At 44.6% G+C, this 20,000-nt stretch overlaps 2 protein-coding genes across 2 annotated transcripts in view; one reads left to right on the forward strand and one right to left on the reverse strand.

Annotated features, from left to right (window-relative positions):
• Nucleotides 1-4,800: 4,800 nt before the first annotated feature.
• atf1 (activating transcription factor 1) lies at nt 4,801-12,647 on the forward strand. Its single transcript, XM_030777091.1, has 8 exons — nt 4,801-4,913; nt 6,839-6,945; nt 8,075-8,197; nt 8,494-8,591; nt 8,987-9,120; nt 10,183-10,359; nt 10,732-10,876; nt 11,206-12,647. The coding sequence occupies exons 2-8, from the start codon at nt 6,844-6,846 to the stop codon at nt 11,348-11,350; spliced, it is 924 nt and encodes a 307-aa protein (XP_030632951.1). The 5' UTR covers nt 4,801-4,913; nt 6,839-6,843; the 3' UTR covers nt 11,351-12,647.
• Nucleotides 12,648-16,327: 3,680 nt separating this feature from the next.
• Nucleotides 16,328-20,000, reverse strand: part of LOC115814205 (methyltransferase-like protein 7A) — a 4,416-nt gene continuing 743 nt past the window's right edge. Inside the window, exons 2-3 of the mRNA XM_030776953.1 lie at nt 18,329-18,414; nt 16,328-16,975 (exon numbers count right to left, since the gene is read on the reverse strand). Coding sequence (XP_030632813.1) covers nt 16,828-16,975; nt 18,329-18,414 — 234 coding nt within the window. The 3' untranslated portion in view covers nt 16,328-16,827. The remainder of the gene's footprint in view (nt 16,976-18,328; nt 18,415-20,000) is intronic.

Genomic DNA, 20,000 nt, shown 5'->3' on the forward strand with positions numbered 1-20,000 from the left:
CACAGTAGAAAACATGGATTCCCATGGTGTGAAATGTCTGAAGCCTGGAGGATTCTGGGAGATTTCCCCCGTCGACACTGGCTTTGCATGAGGAGCCCTAGTCCAGTTCCCTCTGTCTCATCCGTGTTATGCACTTTATGGGATATATGCGTATATATTTTAGGTATCATAGAGTAGATGTATCTGTTGAAGGGCATTGTTGTCCACTGACTGTGCAGGCCCAGACTTGGCCCTGGGCCTGGTCTCCTGGTTATGACCACTGTACAGTTAGCTTCCTTTCCATGCAGCACTTTGGCACGGCAGAATGGAACCATGTGAACGGTTCTGAGAATATCACTGGAATATTTTTAACCTACTGCTCACTGTCTCGCGCTCTCAATTCCTGGCATTTTAACCCATAAGCCTGGCAGAGTTTTTATGGACATCATCAGAAATTCAGAACTTTCCCACACACAAACACAAACAAAAACAAAAACCAAAACGACGCCAAAACACACAGGCTTGGTGCAGGCTTGGCATTGCGGTGGCGGTGGCGGTTGCGGTTGCGGTGTGTGTTTAACATCATGCTTGTGATAAAGGTGCTCAGAGACTAAAGGACAAGGTCATGTGACCTCACAGAAAACCTGTCATATTTGAAAACACTGGACCCGCGACACATCTGTCTGACCCTCCACTCTGTGGACCTGCAAATGTCTGTCCAGACAACCTGGTACTTCACAAACTGAACCATTTGTCCTGAGTGGTTGTTCTCCCTTTCCTCTTAACCATAGATGTCTTATCAGAGCAACAGGTCAGACTTCCTGTAAAGGTTTGCACAGACAAGTGTATGTCACTTCCTGTCTGCCATAGAACCCTGTACCAGTTATCACATGTACTGTACTGGTTCTGCTGTCTTCTGTTGTTTTTTATGCATTTGAACAACTACTGTTCATTTTACTATGAAGTGACAGCCTGCTTGATTCGAGGGTTTCAGAAAATAATGGCTAACATGTACATAGCCTTTGTGCTCAGTTTTCTCTCTGTTCTTTTAGACATTTGTGAGAAATGTAATGTCTTGCTCTTGTGTTAAGTTCAGCTCTGTATAGCGTATGTTCTCCGTTTTAGTTTAAGGACAACATTTTGAGTATTTTTACAATCTAATAATATTGTACACATGCTAAGCCAAACACTGTGGAAAACAGGAGTGATGTATGTATGTTAATTGGCTAACTCACAGCCATCAGATAGGATGCTAATCTATGGTCACTCCCCTTCATATGGGGAATGAAATCTCTGGGATCAGTCTTCTCATGATACTTTGTTTATTTTTATGGTCATTTCTCAGATCTGTGTCTGGAATTATTCACCCTGTTCTGTATCGCATAGCGTAGCAGTTAGCTCTGGACTGCTGTGAAATCCATCATCCTAAAGTCAAGCACAGGCAGCCGGCCGCACTGCAGCACAAAGCACAGGACGAGTTTTCATGTTCCGGCAGAAATTCAGGGAAACATAGTTTTCCGAAAGGATATGGATGCTTCGCTGTAGAATAACCCTGAGATATTTCTGCATTTCTGAAAATGACTTGCCTATCATGAAAATGGAATAACAAAGCTAAAGTCCACTGACTAACGCTGGAAATGTACCAGCCATGCGGAGAAGCTAACGGCTTTAGCCTCCTCTTTCACGCTTCTCACACTATGCAACCAATAACAAGAGGCCAAAGCCTCCTCACAAACACTCATAGAAGAATATAGTGTTTTCCCCACACATGCACACAGGAACAATTCAGAATCATAGTCCTTCATTTTAATTAAGATTTGAGTAAACATTCCTGTAATGTACATTCTATATACATATGTTAATGATGATGGCAATAGGAATACTAGTGATTGGGATAGGTCATTGGTTGGGATTGGTTATTGGTTGGGATTGGTTTTTCGTTGGGATAGGTCATTGGTTGGGATTGGTTATTGGTTGGGATGGGTTATTGGTTGGGATTGGTTTTTCGTTGGGATAGGTTATTGGTTGGGATTGGTTTTTGGTTGGGATTGGTTTTGGTTGGGATTGGTTTTTGGTTGGGATTGGTTTTTGGTTGGGATAGGTTATTGGTTGGGATTGGTTCATTCTTAATTTGTTGGAGTTTTGCAGACATTCAGGGTTATGGAGATTGATACAGTAACAATCCTCCCTCCCGTTCCTCATTAACTCTCATTTCTTTGGTTTTGTACATGGTCATAATTACTGTTTTATATTTAAATGGCAAAAAAAAATAAATAAAAGGCTTTTATTTTGCAGCAATACTTTGTGTTTGCTTGAACTGTTTTTCTCCCAAACAGTTTCTGGTGCCGGTAAATCTTTAAAATCACTGAGTGTCTCCGGTGATGCGGTCTTACTCATGGTTTGATTAGTGCTAGTTTTGGGTTGTTAGCTTCACTACACTCCACACCAAATACAGGACAGAGTGCTCTTTGTGGCTTCAGTCTAAACTCATGTTTATCCTTAATCTCATTCACTGCACTAAACTTTAAACAGACTCTTACTCTATGTATTTCTCAGTAAGGAAACTGCCCTGAATGACCTGTCACTTAGTTTCCCTCATAACAAAACTGCCAAAACTGTCTAGGTCTCGAACTCTCTGGGCACTGAGAAGATAATTAAACTACAGTAATAACTGTAGGTGACTGTACCTTTGGACAATGAGAAGATAATTAAACTATAGTAATAACTGTAGGTGACTGTACCTCTAGACACTGAGAAGATAATTAAACTACAGTAATAACTGTAGGTGACTGTACCTTTGGACAATGAGAAGATAATTAAACTACAGTAATAACTGTAGGTGACTGTACCTCTGGACACCGAGAAGATAATTAAACTACAGTAATAACTGTAGGTGACTGTACCTCTGGGCACTGAGAAGATAATTAAACTACAGTAATAACTGTAGGTGACTGTACCTCTGGACACTGAGAAGATAATTAAACTACAGTAATAACTGTAGGTGACTGTACCTCTGGGCACTGAGAAGATAATTAAACTACAGTAATAACTGTAGGTGACTGTACCTCTGGACACTGAGAAGATAATTAAACTACAGTAATAACTGTAGGTGACTGTACCTCTGGACACCGAGAAGATAATTAAACTATAAACTATAGTAATAACTGTAGGTGACTGTACCTTTGGACAATGAGAAGATAATTAAACTACAGTAATAACTGTAGGTGACTGTACCTCTAGGCACTGAGAAGATAATTAAACTATAGTAATAACTGTAGGTGACTGTACCTCTGGGCACTGAGAAGATAATTAAACTATAAACTATAGTAATAACTGTAGGTGACTGTACCTTTGGACAATGAGAAGATAATTAAACTACAGTAATAACTGTAGGTGACTGTACCTTTGGACAATGAGAAGATAATTAAACTACAGTAATAACTGTAGGTGACTGTACCTCTGGACACTGAGAAGATAATTAAACTACAGTAATAACTGTAGGTGACTGTACCTCTGGGCACTGAGAAGATAATTAAACTATAAACTATAGTAATAACTGTAGGTGACTGTACCTCTGGGCACTGAGAAGATAATTAAACTACAGTAATAACTGTAGGTGACTGTACCTCTGGACACTGAGAAGATAATTAAACTACAGTAATAACTGTAGGTGACTGTACCTCTGGGCACTGAGAAGATAATTAAACTACAGTAATAACTGTAGGTGACTGTACCTCTGGACACTGAGAAGATAATTAAACTACAGTAATAACTGTAGGTGACTGTACCTCTGGACACTGAGAAGATAATTAAACTATAGTAATAACTGTAGGTGACTGTACCTCTGGACACCGAGAAGATAATTAAACTATAAACTATAGTAATAACTGTAGGTGACTGTACCTTTGGACAATGAGAAGATAATTAAACTACAGTAATAACTGTAGGTGACTGTACCTTTGGACACTGAGAAGATAATTAAACTACAGTAATAACTGTAGGTGACTGTACCTCTGGGCACTGAGAAGATAATTAAACTATAAACTATAGTAATAACTGTAGGTGACTGTACCTCTGGGCACTGAGAAGATAATTAAACTACAGTAATAACTGTAGGTGACTGTACCTCTGGGCACTGAGAAGATAATTAAACTACAGTAATAACTGTAGGTGACTGTACCTCTGGGCTTTGTTTACACTGCCATCGGTAAAGAGCTGTACCACAGAGAACGTGATTAGGGCGTTTTATGTGGTCAAGCATTACACTTAACAAGAGAGACATGAATGACATTCAGTTAGAAGTTTTCATATTGTGAATGGATATTGCATATGGATATTTTCACTGCATCATAACACTATAGTCCGGTTGCATGCACAGTGCTTATTACATCACATATACGCATTAAAAGTGCAAATGGTAGAGAGTTACATGTACGCTGAGACGTATGTACGCTGTGGTTATATTTACAGTTCTTCAGAGTAAACAAAATCTTTGAAACGTCATGTGCATTACAGCAGGTTTTATCAGTATGCTTTTAAAAACGCCGTCATTTACGTTGAATGCAAGTTGATAAGGGATTATCATAGTGATCCCAATTTTCAACTTCAAGTTATAACTTCAAGTTAAGAAACTTCATTCATAAATGTATCTGTACGAAAAAAGATTCATCACTGCAAAAGAACCAACCAGAGAGCGCAGAAAAAATCTGCGTCATCAACCCTTCCAAGCGGGCGGGGCAAAGAGCGGCCGTCTTTTGCTAGAAATAAAAAAAAACGTCCGGGTTTTTTTTTTTTTTTTCTCGATGGAAGCCGCCCTCATACATTTGTGACATTACTGATTAATCGACTTTTCACGCCGCGGATTACATTAATCATCCAATATTAACACCTGTCTCGTTGCGGTGTATCACAAGGAGTGTTACAAACGTTAAAAGGTAACCATTTATGTAGATTTTGTCAGCAATATGTGTTCTCTCACTCGCAGTGTAATGACGAGCGATCTGTTTGCATATGTGTGTGTGTCGGTAATGGCGGCGGCAGGTCTCCGTTTGTCGTCGCTGAAGGTGGACTAATGGCTCCCATATCGCTGACGTCTGTTTCACGTGCCCAGTGACTAGCTGGTAAAGTTTTTACACGGCGGAGCATAAAATTCGGGCGTTGAAACTAAAACGCAACTCAAACCTCAGAGCTGCTCGGCACAGTTGACTCACTGATTAGATAATATTTGAACAGCTTTCGTTGAAAACACTGGGTCTAACTAACCTGGTTCTGTAGCAGAGAAACACTGAGGTTCTGTGTTTTCTGTTGGGTGGTTAACTATATCTATTTCTTGAAGACAGCGTTCAACTCCACGTTTATTTGACACTATTTGACTCAGTCTTTCATAGTGCTTTAAATATCAGTTAATTTCTGTTTCTGGTGTGCGAGTGAAAGGGATGTGACATTCACATCGTTGTTGTTTTGGCTAATTAGCCAGTAATGTCATTCTATAATACTCGCGGAGTTTTATTATATGTGTCTAATGTGTCTTACCGAAGACTGTGTCCAAGTTCATGATGAATCGCAGTATATTTTGACATGTGCGCCACTTTGTTGTTGCACATTAAATATCGTTTTTCCACTGGAGAGGCTACTTTTTTACTACTAAATCGGCTCTTTGAGGCAGGAAGCAGTTTATTTGAGCTGGACCGACCAGAAAGCTCGATTGGGCCGATTGGCGACGAAAGTTTTATAATTTGACCAAGCTAGACAAGCGCTCATCCTGTGTTCCAGACCAATAGCTAATATTAGCTAGCCTGCTAAGCTAGCGAGAGCTAACGCTAAAAGCTGATTACGTTAGCTTCATGCCTAGCCAACGCCGTGTAAGTTGTTTATCACTAGGCTATGTGGTGGGTAAAACGTTATCACAGTTGGCTAGACCTGATCTGTCGATGTGATATAACTAAGCTGTTATATTTTAGTTTGCATTAATATTTACATTAATTACAGAAGTCGTGTTAAGTAAATAAATATAGGAAACCAAACTATGATGTCTACCGGATTTGGACTCTTGGGGGGAAAACACATACACGGTCAGTTTGGCATTTGTTTGGACAGAATTGTATCAGAATGCCAACACGCTACAGCCGTGCTTCCTAAAGTTTCATTCATGTAAGGCTTGGGAGCGTCACTGCTTTGCTGCAGCAGCAGTGCAAGACGAAAAGACAACACTCGCAGTCTTGGGTTCAGTTTTACGTTTATTTTTTTTAAATACTGAATGCGCTCGAGTGCTATAAGTGCATTTACCTTTAAGTTGTGGCAACTCGTCTTTTTTCTCTAGATGAAATAAAATGTTTTGCATTACTGCATGTTCCTTCCTGACCGTTTGACCACCAACAAATTTGTCCAGTCTACCAGGTTTTCACATTTTAAACGAAACACCGTTAATTTCTGGTTAACCGAATCCTTTTTATGTGTTAGAGAATGAGTAAGATTGGGACGCTGTTCAGTGCGCGCGCGCGTGTGTGTGTGTAGTGGTGTGACTCAGCGGTGGGAGGAGGGTGGAAATACTGACTAAACTAAGACTCAACCCTACATGAATGTATGAGCCACACACACAGAGCCTAGCCGATGTATGGGCCAGTTTCCACAAAAAGTGTTACTTTCACAGTATCCTTGTGACTGAGGAATTGTAGTATTTCATAGGATGATAATATTATAGAGGATTCCCAGAATGCCGTGGGATGGGGGTTGTTGACACATACATAGTGTGTTCTTGACCCCCTTAACCAGTTCTTATTTTCTGTTTTAAATTACTTGAGGTATTACTATGCATTTTATAGCGTGTGCATGTCTGTGTGTGTGTGTGTGTGTGTGGCAGTGGTGATGGAGGAGGTGCAGCAGACCAGCACTAATGGTACAGAATCTCAGACAGTCAATAATCCAGCAACCATCACAGCATCTCAGATCTCACAGATAACACATCAGGTATGTCTGGCTGTGTGTGTGTTGTTCAGTCTCTCTGCACATGGTGCGTGTGTTTAGTTTCTCTGTACATGGTGTGTATGGCCCTGTGCACAACTGGCATTAACATGCATCTTGGGTGATGGAATCACAAGTGGACCGCTCTAAGTGCAGGTGTGAATGCACCTAAGACGCATTGAGAACCCATTGAGATCCGATGGCTCAGACCACGTTGGGAGGTGGTCTGGGCTGCACATGGCCACATTCTTCTTGCAGTGTGTATGTGAATGTGTCCTGGACCACGCTGAAGGATCGCCTACTCAACTGACGCCCTCTGTGTAAGCGGACGTATGTACTCATTCGCATGCCAGCAGCATCATATTAAAGTTATCCATGACGTCTGAGCGTTTTGAAAAGCCCATAGAGATACATTAAGAGTGTGTCGAACATCTTGGGCAATTTGGTTTGCCTGGAACACGCCAAGGAATAGACCCAGTCTGTATTGTTTGGATTTCTTCCTCTTCTTTCAGTTTCTGGCAGACTAGGCACAGGAAGTGCATCGCTGCCTCCCGCTGGTTAAAATCAACAGTGCATTTGGTCTTTGCAAGCAGAAATGATGTGCATGTTTATTTGCATATAGAGTGGGGAAGTGAGATCCAATCACAAGTGGTCACTCGAGACGCATGTTAATTTCAGGTGTGAACGGGGCCGGTGTGTGTGTGTGTTTAGTCTCTCTTTACATGGTGTGTGTGTTGTGTAGTTTCTCTGTACATGGTGTGTGGTCTAGGTACATGGTGTGTGTGTGTGTTGTTTAGTTTCTCTGTACATTGTGTGTGTGTGTGTGTGTGTGTGGTCTAGGTACATGGTGTGTGTGTGTTGTTTAGTCTCTCTGTACATGGTGTGTGGTCTAGGTACATGGTGTGTGTGTGTGTGTGTGTGGTCTAGGTACATGGTGTGTGTGTGTGTGTGTGTGTGTGGTCTAGGTACATGGTGTGTGTGTGTTGTTTAGTCTCTCTGTACATGGTGTGTGGTCTAGGTACATGGTGTGTGTGTGTGTGTGTGTGTGTGGTCTAGGTACATGGTGTGTGTGTGTGTGTTGTTTAGTTTCTCTGTACATTGTGTGTGTGTGTGTGTGTGTGTGTGTGTGTTGCAGATGACCCTGGGAGGAGGGTCCCCTGTGACTGTGGTCCAGTTGCCCAGTGGTCAGTTTCAGGTGCAGGGAGTGATCCAGTCGGCCCAGTCTTCAGTCATACAGTCTCCACAGGTGCAAACACAGGTAACAAACTAACAAACATCCAGTCTGCCCACAGGGCTTTGGTTCCCACAAGTCCCAACACACACACACACTGACAGCCTCTGTACGACCAGGGCTGCTCTCATGGGTGCTCGCACGCGCGTGTGTGTGTGTGTGTGTGTGAGAGAGAGAAGTGGTGGTCAAGGGTACCGTGTGTGTGTCTGGTGCATGTGAATGAAATGTCACTCTGACACATTGTGTGTGTAGTCTGACGTTGTGTGTGTGTGTGTGTGTGTGTGTGTGTGTGTGTGTGTGTGTGTGTGTGTGTGTGTGTTTAGGGTCAGGGCACAGACAGCGATGAGTCTCAGGACTCCACAGACAGTGGAGCCTCCAACCAGAAAACCCGAGACATTCTGGCACGGCGCCCCTCTTACAGGTACATCACGAGGCCTCACTGCACATGGCCCAGTTTAACCATTAATCGTTCGTACCAGCCAGGAAAAAGAAGCCCTTTGCCCGTCCCTGGCAGGCAGGGGCTTTTGGGTTTTAATTCCTGACCGCGGTGTCTGTGTGTGTGACGTCATTTCATCTCCAGTTTACTCTACACACTCACCGCTAAATGAGCCAGGATTCATGTGTGTAATGGTTCCCGTCTTGCATTTGATTCATGTGTATAATGGTTCCAGTGTTACGTTGATTCATGTGTATAATGGTTCCAGTGTTACGTTTGATGTCTGAGTACTTTACTGTGTGGCGATATGGGAGGAAGTCCCTGATTACATGGAATGATGGTGTGAGTGTGAGATTGTTTGACTTTCTCTCTGAATACAGGAAGATTCTGAACGAGCTGTCGGCTGAGGAGGTGGCATCACGCAACGAGGGAGAGGAGGAGAATACAGCCTCCACCGCCATGACAACCGTATCACTCCCTGGCCCTATCTACCAGACCAGCAGCGGTCAATACAGTGAGAGAACAGACACAGACACACTCACACACAGACACAGACACACAGACACTCACACACACACACAGACACTCACACACACAGACACTCTCTCACACACACACACACACACACACTCATACAGACACTCACACAAACACACACACACACGCACACACAGTTCTGTCTCCACTGTCTCTGCAGCAGTAACAGACTGTTTAGTGCAGATGTCATATGCATCTGTCAGTCAGGACACACTGCCAAACTCACGCTGACACACCTGTCTTCACTCCAAACTCACGCTGACACACCTGTCTTCACTCCAAACTCACGCTGACACACCTGTCTTCACTCCAAACTCACGCTGACACACCTGTCTTCACTCCAAACTCACGCTGACACACCTGTCTTCACTCCAAACTCACGCTGACGCGCCTGTCTTCACTCCAAACTCACGCTGACGCGCCTGTCTTCACTCCAAACTCACGCTGACGCGCCTGTCTTCACTCCAAACTCACGCTGACGCGCCTGTCTTCACTCCAAACTCACGCTGACGCGCCTGTCTTCACTCCAAACTCACGCTGACGCGCCTGTCTTCACTCCAAACTCACGCTGACGCGCCTGTCTTCACTCCAAACTCACGCTGACGCGTCTGTCTTCACTCCAAACTCACGCTGATGCGTCTGTCTTCACTCCAAACTCACGCTGACGCGTCTGTCTTCACTCCAAACTCACGCTGACGCGTCTGTCTTCACTCCAAACTCACGCTGACGCGTCTGTCTTCACTCCAAACTCACACTGACATGCCTGTCTTCACTCCAAACTCACACTGACACGCCTGTCTTCAGTCCAGACTAATAGAAGAGCCCTATGGCTTCATTCTCCTAGCAAAACAAAGCCATAGGGCTCTTCTGTTAGGAGCTTTACTACTTGCTCTGAGTTACCTAACTGTGAGTTTTCACTAAACCCACTTTCTGGAGCACCCCCCCGTAGTCAGTCTTTATTTTGTTGTTGTTATGATGTAGTTAATCTTTTGTTTGTTGTTGTTATGATGTAGTTAATCTTTTGTTTGTTTTCTTGTAGTTGCGATTGCAGCAAACGGTGCTCTGCAGCTGGCCAGTCCGGGGTCAGAGGGAGTGCAGGGTCTCCAGACTCTAACAATGACCAACTCCAACCCCAGCCAGCCCACCATACTGCAGTACGCACAGACCCCCGACGGCCAACAGATACTGCTGCCCAGCAACCAGGTGGTCCTACAGGGTCAGTATAACACACACACACACACATACACACACACTTTATACTGCAGTACGCACAGACCCCAGACAGACAACAGATAGCACTGCTGAGCGGTGTGACTAGTTGTTTGACAGGCTCAGTGTCAGGGGCCCCGAGTGGGTGGTGCTGCATTGTGAGTGGGTGGTGCTGCATTGTGAGTGGGTGGTGCTGTAAAGGCTCGGAGTCAGAGGCCCTGAGTGGGTGGTGCTGCATTGTGAGTGGGTGGTGCTGCATTGTGAGTGGGTGGTGCTGTAAAGGCTCGGTGTCAGAGGCCCTGAGTGGGTGGTGCTGCATTGTGAGTGGGTGGTGCTGCATTGTGAGTGGGTGGTGCTGTAAAGCTGAACTGTGTTGTAGGTGCGGGTGGTGAGATGCAGACGTACCAGATCCGCTCGTCTTCCTCTGCTCTTCCTCAGGCCGTCGTCATGTCACCGGTCATTAATGCCCAGGGCAAGAGTGACGACCCACAGATGAAGAGAGAGATTCGTCTGGCCAAGAACAGGTGTGTGTGGGGGAGAAGGAGTATGTGTGCTAGAAAGGGAGAGAGACTGTCTGTGTGTGTCTGTGTCTGTGTGTGTGTGTGAGTGTGTGTATGGAGGAAGAGAGAGACTGTGTGTGTCTGTGTGTGGAGGAGAGAGAAAGATGGAGGAAGAGAGACTGTGTGTGTGTGTGTATATGTGTGTGTGTGTGTTTTGAAGTTTTAAGCCTATGTGAGACTACAGAGTTATGAGCCATGATTTGATACACAGTTGTCCTCTGTGTTTTGTGTGTTTCTGCGTGCGTGTGTGTGTTTCTGTGTGTGCGTGTGTGTGTGTGCGCGTGCGGGAGCAGGGAGGCGGCGCGAGAGTGTCGGAGGAAGAAGAAGGAGTACGTGAAATGTCTGGAGAACCGTGTGGCTGTGCTGGAGAACCAAAACAAGACTCTTATTGAGGAGCTGAAGACGTTAAAGGACCTCTACTGTGTGAAAACGGCTTAGCCACGTAACCATGACAACCAGACTGGTTCCAGCAGCGCCGCCCTGCTGGACGACAGAGACACACACACACACACACACACGTAACCCCCACAACGGACTGCTCCCGCCTTTTTCTACTAACGTCCAAGACAGATAGACAGACAGAGAGAGTGTTTTCTGCGTGTTGTCTTTTTATTGCTGAATTAACAGATGTTTATATTTGTATGTATGTATCTTGCGCGGTTTGCGTATGAACACAAACACTGGGAACGTGAGCTTTATCAGTGATCTGGTTTTTGTTTTTTATTATTTCGCCTTTTGTTCTGTTTTTACTTTGACAGCGACGTTTCTTCCTTTTAAAACCCATGAGCTGAGCGCAGTAGCAGCTAGCAATGTTTTATCCAGTCTATGGAATGCCAGCTAAATTGTGTGTGCGTGCGTGCGTGTGTGCGAGCGAGTGTGTGTGTGTGTGAGAGAGATTACTGTGACCATGTTGTTGTGTCCTCTAGCTTGATTTCATTGTTTTCTTTCACATTTTTCACTTTTACTTTTCCCCGTAAAAACAAAAAAGAAAACAGCGTTCCAGTATATCCCATTCCACAGGTCCGTGGCTGAGACCTGTACGGGCCGTGCTCTCGAGACAAACGTGTAGCCGAACGCCGGGGCCTGCAGGCTTTTGCTAAGGCTTTGTCTTTTTCGAACTTTAATTTTTTACATTTTTATTTTTTTAAATTCCTAATGCTGCAGCCGTATTATGACTAATATGATAACGGCGGTTTAGTCTGATACGGCGCTTTAAGACAAATCTTTGAAGATGTGGCCGAGACAGGAGCTGGAGGTACAGTCCAGGGTGAGGCCACTGCCTGTGACTGGTGTGAAGTTCAGGGTAAAAGTCGCTAGTGCTAACGGATTTGCAAGGCAAGATTTGGCTAAACTACGCGGGGCTTTAAGGCTAATAGTTGTCAACATTAGTGCGAGAGTGGAGGTGTGGCCAGAGCGGTGCCCAACACTACATTATGACTAAAGATGAATCGTGACACAGGCCGTGGCCCCGGCCTGGCTAAACCACAGCTGAGGGTCAGGCGAAGGTGTACTTTAGCAGAGGCTGCAGTGCGGGGCATGCTAGGCCGATATTAAACTGGTCAATGGAAGGCTAAGGCTGAACGGTGGCTGAAGCTGTTACTGGGACAATCTTTATCAGGGAGCACACCTGCATCTCAAAAGTGCTGGTGACCATGTTTTTGAATGGAAAATAAATAAAGTACTGCAATCTCATTTGTAAGTGAATTCAAATAAATATTTTTCCAGCCTTTAAGTATTTCAGACTGAATACGTGTGTCTGTGAGGAGGTGTGTTATTACATTAAGTATTTCAGACTGAACACACGTGTGTCTGTGAGGTGAGGCGTTATTACATTGCTGTCTCTGCCTGCAGGCTGTTGTTTTTACTGTAGGGTCATTCCATGTCATCTCAACTAAACTGGGAAAATCTTTCCACCACACCATCTCAGAATTGGCTGATTATTATTTGTCTTGAAGAATACACTCTGACATAACATATCCCAAAATTTTAGCGTCCTACTCCCAAAACTTTTCTGTTTAGAATTTGTTTAGTAAAACTCTGCAGTGGCAAGGCACCAGGAGTGGATGAGATCTGCCCTGAGATGCTGAAGGCTTTGGATGTTGTTGGGCTGTCATGGCTGACACGCCTCTTCAATGTTGCGTGGGAGTCAGGGACAGTGCCTGTGGAGTGGCAGATGGGGGTGGTGGTCCCCATTCTTAAAAAAGGGGACCGGAGTGTGCTCATATTATCGGGGTATCACACTGCTCAGCCTCCCTGGGAAAGCCTACTGCAGGGCACTGGAAAGGAGACTGCGGCCGATTGTCGAACCTCAGATCCAGGAGGAACAGTGTGGATTCCGTCCTGGCCGTGGAACAGCGGACCAGCTGTTCACCCTTGCACAGATACTGAAGGGATCATGGGAATTTGCCAATCTAGTCTACATGTGTTTTGTGGACCTGGAGAAGGCTTACGATCGTGTTCCCTGGGGTGTCCTGTGGGGGGCACTGCAGGAGTATGGGGTGCCAGGTTCCATTCGGTTCCTGTATAATCACAGTGAGAGCTGTGTCTGTATTCTCAGCACAAAGTCAAACTCGTTCCCAGTGAGTGTTGGACTCCGTCAGGGCTGTACCTTGTCTCCAATCTTGTTCTTGATTTTCATGGACAGGATTTCAAGGCGCAGTCAGGGTGAGGAAGGTGTCCAGTATGGTGGCCTCAGGATTGCGTCTCTGCTTTTTGCAGATGATGTGGTTCTGTTGGCCTCATCAAACTGTGATCTCCAGCACGCGTTGGGGCGGTTTGCAGCCGAGTGTGAAGCGGTCGGGATGAGGATCAGCAGCTCCAAGTCCGAGGCCATGGTCCTATGCCGGAAAAAGGTGGCTTGCCCCCTCTGAGTTGGGACTGAGTTTCTGCTTCAAATGGACGAGTTCAAGTATCTCGGGGTCTTGTTCACCAGTGAGGGTAAAATGGAGCAGGAGATTGACAGGCGGATCGGGGCGGCGGTGGCAGTCATGCGGTCGTTGTACCGGACCGTCGTGGTGAAGAGGGAGTTGCGTCAGAGGGCAAGGCTCTCGATTTACCTGTCGATCTTTGTTCCAACCCTCACCTATGGTCACGAGCTCTGGGTAGTGACTGAAAGGATGAGATCGCAGATACAAGCAGCGGAAAGGAGCTTCCTCTGCAGGGTGGCTGGGCGCACAGGGATAGGGTGAGGAGCTCGGACACCCGGGAGGAGCTTGGAGTAGAGCCGCTGCTCCTCCGCATTGAAAGGAGCCAGTTGAGGTGGTTCGGGCACCTAGTCAGGATGCCTCCTGGGTGCCTCCTTGTGGAGGAGTTCTGGGCACGACCAACTGGGAGGAGACCCTGGGGCAGACCCAGGACACGTTGGGAGAATTATATATCCCGGCTGGCCTGGGAACGCCTTGGGATCCCTCAGGAGGAGCTGGTGGATGTAGCCGGGGAAAGGGATGTCTGGGCTGCCCTCCGCAGCCTGCTGCCACCGCGACCCGGTCCCGGAGAAGCGGCAGGAAATGGATGGATGGAATTTATTTAGTACTCGTGAAAACTACTTTTGAAATAAGAATTTTTTCAGTCACAACAGGCATTTTTCTGATCTTTGGAGCTTAGTAACTTGGCCGTAAATACAACCAGAGTTCTGAAATTTGCCATAAATGCTGATTCAATATTTCCTGTACGTTCCAAATCTGTAATGCTGGATAGAATGGCTGAACAGATTTAGAGGCCAAAACATGGTCACAAAAAAAATGTTTTTCATGCACTTTGTGACAGGGGTCATTTCACATTTCAGTCATCTGACAGTGTGTACTGTCGTGCTCATAACTCATTTTTTACATTCACTGTTTGATGTTACAGTATCAAACACAGAAATGACCTCAAAAGTGACAGTAAATCTGCAGCTCATAAAATTCAGTCTAGAAGGAACACATACTTGAAATTTTATACATAACGTCTTTGATATGCATAAAATGTTCCCTGAAAAGTTCAAGTAAATTGGACATCTGCTAACCAGGTGAAATGACCCCTGTCACAAAGTGCATGAAAAGCATTTTTCTAAACTGAGGTAAGACATTGTACCAACATTAATGCTTTAATAATTCCATATCCTAAAGTGCCCATAAATGTGTGCAAAACTGCAAAAAATTAGCTCTGTAGACTTTTTCCTGACTTTTTATACCTCTAAATATTCAGACAAATTCTGTAACCATGTTTGGGCCTCTATATCTATTCAACCATTCCATCCAGCATAAAACAAATTACAGATTTGGAATCTACTGGCGATTTTGAATCAGCCAAATTTCAGAACTCTGGTGGTATCTGTGGCCAAGTTACTAAGCTCTAAAGTTCACAAAATGTCCATGACTGAAAAAATGCTCACTTTAAAGGTATTTTTCACGAGTACTACATAAATTCTAAACAGAAAAGTTTTGGGAGTACGAAGCTAAGATTTTGAGATATGTCATGTCAGAGTGTATTGTTGAAGACAAAATATTATCAGCCAGTTCTGAGATGGTGTGGTAGATGCCTAGAGTTCAAAAGATATGGAATGACCCTGTAGGATTCGGTAATACCAGAACAGTGTATAAAAAGTTTCCAAAGCCTAATCTTGAATTGGCTTACTGCACCTTCATCTCCTTGCCCGTAGATGGCAGCATAATTCTAGAGTACAGAAGTGTTCTACAGCACTACCATACCAATGAGAGAGAGCAAGAGGTAAGTGCCCTCTGTTACAAATCAATAACTCGCACTCTGCAGCTGAGATTTGACTTGGCTGCTCACTGGTGAGTATACATCAGCTTCACGGACCTGACAACAGATGAGGAATATCCTGAGACACAAACAATAGTCTGGCCCTCCGATTGGCTGACAGTTTACAGAGTCCTGCACGGCCACTGAGCACCATTCTGTGGAGCTACACAGTGCAGATCTTTTCACCGTCACATCTCAAACAAGGACTGGAACCGTGTGGTTCTTCACAGAACACTGCCGCGGTTCTTTACAGAGACACAAGCCTAAAGCACCGCTGAACACTGACTGGCATAAACTAAAGCACAGCTTAGAGACCATTCAGTGCCCAGAGAAAGAGAGCTGATTATCTGCATCGCAGGACAAGAAAGGACAAGCAACCCAGTGTCCAGGTCACATACTGCTTTAATACAAACACATCTCTGTTAAACTCAAAAAGTCAAAAACCTGCTAGAAATAGCACAGGTCTTTACACACTAAGAACTCTGACCTTGTGTAATTTTGATGGATTAGAAAGAACAAACACTTTTTTTTGTTAAAAAAATCAAATGTGATTAAAAGAATAACACCAAATTATCTGAATGTTCAAAAGTTTTCAGAGCCTAAGAAAGCCCAAATGTGCTGGTTGCTATGTCTGTGTGTGTGTGTGTGTATATATATATATATATATATATATATATATATTCATTTATTTATACACACACACACACACAGTCGGGTCCATAAGTAACACAATCTCACAATACTGACACAGTTTGTGTAATTTTGTGTCTGTACACCAGCACGTGTGTGTCGTCATCTCAGGCGAGGAAACTCAGCGTCTGGTGATGTCCACGGGTTCCAGACTTCAGGCAGTCATGGACTGTGAAGGATTTTCATCGTAGTATTCAAAATAATCCTTATATTTATAATTATGTTAGTTTGTCCAATTACTTTTGAGCCTCTGAAAATGGAGGGACCATGTATAAAAACGGCTGTAATTCCTAAACGGCTAATGTGATATTTTTGTCAAACCCCTTGAATTAAAGCTGAAAGTCTGCACTTCAATCACATCTTGATTGTCTCATTTCAAATCCAGTGGGGTGGTGTACAGAGACAGAATTACAAAGACCGTGTCACTGTCCGAATGCTTCTGGACCCGACCGTATGTATCTAACCTGTGCGCGTGTTATCGGTTATTTGACGGCATAGCCGACGATATGCGGTTTGATGAGCGCAGACAGTGGGGCCTGGATGTGTCTCAGGTGAAGCTCAGAGAAGCCAGCAGCCTCCAGATCCACCCAGGTGGCACGAGTTACCTCACAGCCGTCCCCAAAGTAATACCTGTCAAATCACACACACACACACACACACACACACAGGAGAAATTACACACACACGGAAAATTACACACACACGGACAAACACAGACACACACACACACACACACACACACACACAGGAGAAATTACACACACACGGAAAATTACACACACACACAGGAGAAATTACACACACACGGACAAACACAGACACACACACAGGAGAAATTACACACACACGGAAAATTACACACACAGACATACACACACACACACACACGGACATACACAGGAGAAATTACACACACACACAGACATACACACACGTGACATTACACACACGGACATACACACGTGAAATTACACACACGCGAGAACTTACACACACAGACATACACACATGCGAGATATCACACACACAGACATACACACGTGAAATTACACACAGACACACACACATACAGACACACACACACACAGGAGAAAACAGCTGCAGAAATGAAAGCTGATATTGATGTTGGTCTGAACCTCTGTGTTTCCACCTTCTGAAACACACGCACACACCCATGTGGAGCACTCCAGCTCAAAATCTACACTCACAAACACAGAGACAGCTCCCTGAGTGGAGAGAGACACAGAGACAGCTCCCTGAGTGGAGAGAGACACAGAGACAGCTCCCTGAATCGCAGGAACACTCTGTCCTCAGCTCAACACAGCATATGGATGAACTGGAGAACAGAACCGAGCAAAGCCACGGTGACCACATTCAACACAGATCTCTGTTTAACCTCGTCAAATCCTCTTCGACCTGAGACGGCTGGAAAACCAGGTGCTGAGAAAGACTGCAGCCAACCAAACACAACATTATTCAACAGACCTGACTCTCTACAGCTGTATTATCCAACAGCTTTTCATAAAGCCTGTGTCCACGCCAAACTATTCCTCACTCTGTTTTCTTCTCTCCACTCCTCTTACTGCCCCCCCGACCCAGTCATCCCTGTCTGGTGTTGACTCTGCTCCTCCACCTCTGCACCATCAACCTATCAGTACTGTCCCGCGTTACTTCACTATTCTTTAAGCAGGCCCAGGTCTGGTACTGGTATCGCTAAAGCAGGCCCGGGTCTGGTACTGGTATCGCTAAAGCAAGCCCGGGTCTGGTACTGGTATCGCTAAAGCAGGCCCGGGTCTGGTACTGGTATCGCTACGGCAAGCCCAGTTGACTCATCTGTAAGTGTTATTACAACCTGAATGCTGTTCTACATTATGAATGCACATCAGACAGCGTTTGGCGTGTGTGAGTGTTCAGTACCGGAGTGTTTTGTGAGTGAGTGTTCAGTATAAGAGTGCTGTGCTGTGCTGTGTGAGTGTTCAGTACCAGAGAGGTTGTATGACGTGTTGAAAGAAGTAGATCCAGGTGGATGGGTCAGAAACGACGTGTTCCATGAAGAAAAATGCTCCACCCTGAAACAACAAACAGGTGTGTGTTTGTGTGAGACAGTTAGACTCTGTTTTTCTTTTCAGTTGTAACCCATACTTCTGTTTTTAAAGAGAGGCACTAAAGAAATGCTAAAATGCTAAATGTTTAGACTTTCCGTGAATCTGGAATTTGTCATCTGGACTTTTTTTCAGCTACTTGGTTCTGAAACACTGCGTTTCATAGAAACATTAGCGGGGATTTGCTCAGCACTCCAGAGTTTCAGGCGTAAAACCCATGAGCAGGTCTGACTGACAGTGAGGAAGAGAGTGTCACAGAGGTAATCACTTGAGCTCTTCTACAGCATCACAGACAGACCATCCACACGCATCCTCCAGAGTCAGCCGTCCTCTGACACTACATCTCTTTATTCAATCATTCTACATAATTATGGGATTAACTGTTATCTCCTGAATCCTGAGGCTTAAGATGGACGCTGCCAATTCACTGAATTCTCCATATTCAGTCACAGCTCAGTTCTGTTCTAATTTTATAAACAGAGTTCCTCTATAGTGCATTACTGCCACAGCGAACAGGCCAAAACCATGGGTTAAGTTACCCAAGGGCTGAGTGTTGGATACAGTGTTCTGGGTGTTCTGTGTGAGGATGGGTTCTGGGTGTTCTGTGTGAGGATGGGTTCTGGGTACAGTGTTCTGGGTGTTCTGTGTGAGGATGGGTTCTGGGTGTTCTGTGTGAGGATGGGTTCTGGGTACAGTGTTCTGGGTGTTCTGTGTGAGGATGGGTTCTGGGTGTTCTGTGTGAGGATGGGTTCTGGGTGTTCTGTGTGAGGATGGGTTCTGGGTACAGTGTTCTGGGTGTTCTGTGTGAGGATGGGTTTTGGACACAGTGTTTTGGGTGACCATGGTACCGTGCTGGTAGGATTTAGTCTTTTATTAAATGTCCTGTATGCTGTCTGTTGACATGACTTGGTTTGTCACTGCCCTTGGTTCTTTGACTCACCTTTCCGTTCTTAACAACCCATAATAGTGCATCACAAATAAATAAATAAACAAGTGAATCAGTGAGTAGATAAATACATAAAGACAAACCCTTGTAGTTCACTGTTACCGCCACGTTATCAACAAAAATCTTCGTAAGTCACAACTTGGCAAATATAAGATCGTGACCTGGTACCTGCCGCTGTGACCCGATACGATACAGGACCATATTGCCAAGCCTGACCTTTACTGTTTGACACAGCAAGTAACATGAATAACAATAATAATAATAATAACAATAATACTCTAGGACATTTTTCTGTTTGGTTTAGGTTTGCCGCCTACTCGCAAAATTCTGTAACGTTGAAAAAATAGTTACACAGTTCCATTACTGCCTTTTCCTCCAGCTTGAAATTTGATATGACTTTACATTATATCCATTATAAACTTTTATTTTGAAAGGCCACCCAAGCCCAGCTCAGGCCTACAAAATACAAAGAACTGATAACAACGCCAGAGCCCATCTCTCTAACGAACATGTCTTTCTCTGTCAGTTGATACACTATTTTACCGAACGAGTATAATAACGGTGTCATTTCACAACACAGATGAAATAAATTACTAGAGCTTTAACG

Source organism: Chanos chanos, chromosome 6 (genome assembly GCF_902362185.1).
Source record: "Chanos chanos chromosome 6, fChaCha1.1, whole genome shotgun sequence".
Taxonomy (NCBI): Eukaryota; Metazoa; Chordata; class Actinopteri; order Gonorynchiformes; family Chanidae; genus Chanos; species Chanos chanos.